Source organism: Apaloderma vittatum, unplaced genomic scaffold (genome assembly GCF_000703405.1).
Source record: "Apaloderma vittatum isolate BGI_N311 unplaced genomic scaffold, ASM70340v1 scaffold27528, whole genome shotgun sequence".
In the NCBI taxonomy this organism is placed as follows: Eukaryota; Metazoa; Chordata; class Aves; order Trogoniformes; family Trogonidae; genus Apaloderma; species Apaloderma vittatum.
The window spans coordinates 1-3,234 of NW_009729484.1; the positions used below are offsets into that span (position 1 = coordinate 1).

At 53.3% G+C, this 3,234-nt stretch overlaps 1 protein-coding gene across 1 annotated transcript in view; it reads left to right on the forward strand.

The window, feature by feature from the left end:
- Positions 1-592: 592 nt before the first annotated feature.
- Positions 593-3,234, forward strand: part of LOC104277729 (chloride transport protein 6-like) — a gene marked incomplete at its 5' end in the record, with an annotated part of 5,650 nt that continues 3,008 nt past the window's right edge. Inside the window, 3 exons of the mRNA XM_009874465.1 lie at positions 593-779; positions 1,411-1,568; positions 2,390-2,546. Coding sequence (XP_009872767.1) covers positions 593-779; positions 1,411-1,568; positions 2,390-2,546 — 502 coding nt within the window. The remainder of the gene's footprint in view (positions 780-1,410; positions 1,569-2,389; positions 2,547-3,234) is intronic.

The following is a 3,234-nucleotide window of genomic DNA, read 5'->3' on the forward strand; positions in this document are numbered from 1 at the left end:
CGATGATCCCAAGGGTGATTCTGTGAGTCTGTGAAACCTGGCTGCTCTGAGCAGGACTGCTGGGAGGAGTTGGGGTGTGCATGTCAGGAAAGAGACGCTGGAGCCCTTTGGGAGGAGGGAGGGGTGGGTGGAGGTCTGAGGAGCCGAGTTCCACGAGAACTCTGTGAAGATATTCCACTGGACTTCTCGCAGAATTTCATCTTCTTCCCACCTGTCATCTTTTCCCAGTAGTGTTTAAATACTTCCTGTGTTGTAAGGTGCAACCTTTTGCCCGTCTGTAGTGTAGCACTGATGCAAGGTGTTGTTAAAAAAAAATAAATTGTGCTGGCACCACTAACGACAGTGAAGGCGAGCACGAAGGAGCAAGTTAAAACTGCAACAGACTCCTTCCAGATCTCATTTTAGGGCTGTTTTGTTTGCGTGTTCGTTCCCAGCCTTCTGTGGCTGAGGTGTCGTGGGTTTCTGTTCCTCAGGCTGCGAGCCGAGTTAAAACTGCAACAGACTCCTTCCGGATCTCACTTTAGGGCTGTTTTGTTTGCGTGTTTGTTCCCAGCCTTCTGTGGCTGAGGCGTCGTGGGTTTCTGTTCCTCAGGCTGCGAGCCAGCGACATCATGGAGCCCAACCTGACGTACGTGTACCCGCACACCAGGATCCAGTCCCTCGTGAGCATCCTGCGCACCACGGTGCATCACGCCTTCCCCGTGGTGACCGAGAACAGGGGCAACGAGAGGGAGTTCATGAAGGGAAATCAGCTAATAAGTAACAACATCAAATTCAAGGTACAAAGTTGCTCGTTTGGGAAGTTGAAGTGTGAAGAGCTTTGTTTTGCAGGTGGAAGGCCACTTTCTTTTGCTGTGTAGGTTTCTGCCAGTGCAGGATTTGGGTTAGAGAAAGGTCTCTACAGCAATGCAACAGTTTCAAGGACTCGGTTTCGTTGCATTCTCGGGTTGTGGTAAAGGTAGAAGAGTGGGCCGCATTCCTAGAGGCAAAAGTTAAGGGAACTAAGTAACCTGTTTCGGATACACGTGGAAAAAGTTTGGGTTTGGCACTGAAGTGCTGATCCACCGTTGGGATTAGTAAGTAGGTACCTAAATGCTCCTCCTCTTTGTTGGAGGGGTGGTGGGGCAGAGGCTTTAGTCTCTCGGGAGACTTTAAGGTTCAAATGGGTGACGAATGTGCTTGTGTGTCAGCAACAAAGGGTGCCTGAGCTCCTGAACCCCAGGTTTGCTGTGCAGGGAGAGCCCAGTCCCACCGGCGATTCTTACGAGTGCTGCAGCAGCACTGACCAGGGAACACCCGATCGATGGCTTAAATATGATCAAATAGCTCACAGTTGCTCTTGGATAACCCTGCTTGGATATAACCATCGACCTGCTCAGGGAGTGTGAGGAAATTGCTTCTTGTACCCAGAAATCGAGCATCCTCACCCGAGCTGGGGAGCAGCGCAAGCGCAGTCAGTCGATGAAATCCTACCCCTCGAGCGAGCTGCGCAACATGTGCGACGAGCACATCGCGACGGAGGAGCCGCCAGAAAAGGAGGATCTGCTGCAACAGATGCTCGAGAGAAGGTGAGATCCCGCGAGGCACGGGCGTGTGGAAACGGTGCTGGAGGTATTTCGTACGGTCCCTGTCATCCCGTGTGTCGGGGAAGCGGCGCCAGGGGCCGCATTTGAGAAGTGATTCGTCGGGTCTCATCAGCCTGTGCTGGGGCTCACGCTGGCGGCGGAGTTCTGGGTAATGACTTTGTGGTGTCCAACCTGATAACTTAAATTTTCCTCCAACACCTGTCCAGAAATAATTCCTGGAGAGGATGGAATACCTGGGGAGACATCTTGCCTGTAGAAATTGGCTCCCTCTTGTCTGCAAAAAAAACCCCCAAACCACCTGAGGGCTCTGCAGAGCTCACTCCTGCCCAGAGAAGAGCTGGTGACCGCGACTGTGACGCTGGCACCACCTTGCTGGGAGCTGGGCTGAGTGCTCAGGCTTGCGTTGAGTTGTTTCCAAGCAGAAGCCCAGTCCTGACTCAGTTTCTAACCTGATGACTGCGACTCCTGTGAGTCGCTGACCCCGATGTCTTTCTGGATGCTGCAGCTTTTATGAGAAGCTGAATGATTTAGCACCGAAAATTGTTTTCAAGGCAAGTGATTTGAAATTGTGAGCTCAGAGGCTTGTTTCCGCTCTGCGCTGCGGTTCTGTTCTGGCTGTGCCAACGGCTCCTGGCCCCTCTCTGCTTTGTTCGGTGGAGAAAGGACTCACGTGTCTCTAGCAGAGGAGTCCCTGAAACGTTCGGGAGAAGTCTGCAAAGAGCTGAAATCGCTGCTGTTGTTTCAGAGGAGGAGCCCTCCTTGGGCTCGTGCCCTTACACCGTGTTGTGTGAATTCTGCCGCAGGTACACTCCCTACCCCAACCTCTACCCCGACCAGTCTCCCAGCGAGGAGTGGACCATGGAGGAACGCTTCAGGCCTTTGACCTTCCACGGCCTGATCCTGCGCTCGCAGCTGGTCACCCTCCTTGTCAGGGGTGTCTGTTACTCCGAGAGCCAGTCGGTGAGTCTTGCCAGTCAGGAATTGTAGCAGACACCCCTTCCCTCTTGGCTGAGAAGGTTGGGGACAATATTTATGGGCTGGCAAAAAGAAGTTACCTGGTTTTACATTTTAAGGAATGTATCTGTGTTTTAAAAACTGCGGCTGAGTAATGCGAATTCTCCCTGCAGCTCTAGAATAGAAACAATTGAATTTCTGTGTATGTGAGCACAGGGAAGGAGGACAGCTCCTGTTGAAAAAATAAGCTAATGGACCTGTTTGTCGCATAAAGGCACAATCCTGTCAGAGCTGGAGAGTGGAGGGCAGTTACTAAATACGGAGAGAGCAGCCAGCAGTGTGTACCATGTTATGGCTGCACTTGATGACCTCAGAGGTCTTTTCCAGCCTCAGTAGTTCTGCCATGACTGCTGCCAAGGTCCTGCAGAGTGTCGGCTGCTGAGATCAGCAGGAGGTTGGGTTTGAAGCATCTCCCACACGGCTGGTGGCAGCTGCCCTCCAGCCTTGAGCGTGGGTCTGTCAGAGGCCGGGGAGCCAGACCCATTCCTCTCTCAGCCAGACGCTTTCTAGCTCTGGGCTCGCAACTGCTGCCGTCCGAGCTGAGCTGCTGGCAGTGCCCGGCAGAGGTTGGGTGTGAGGCCGTGGCTGGAGGAGGAGATCCGCGCGAGCGGCTGGGAGGCGGTGCCGCTCTGCG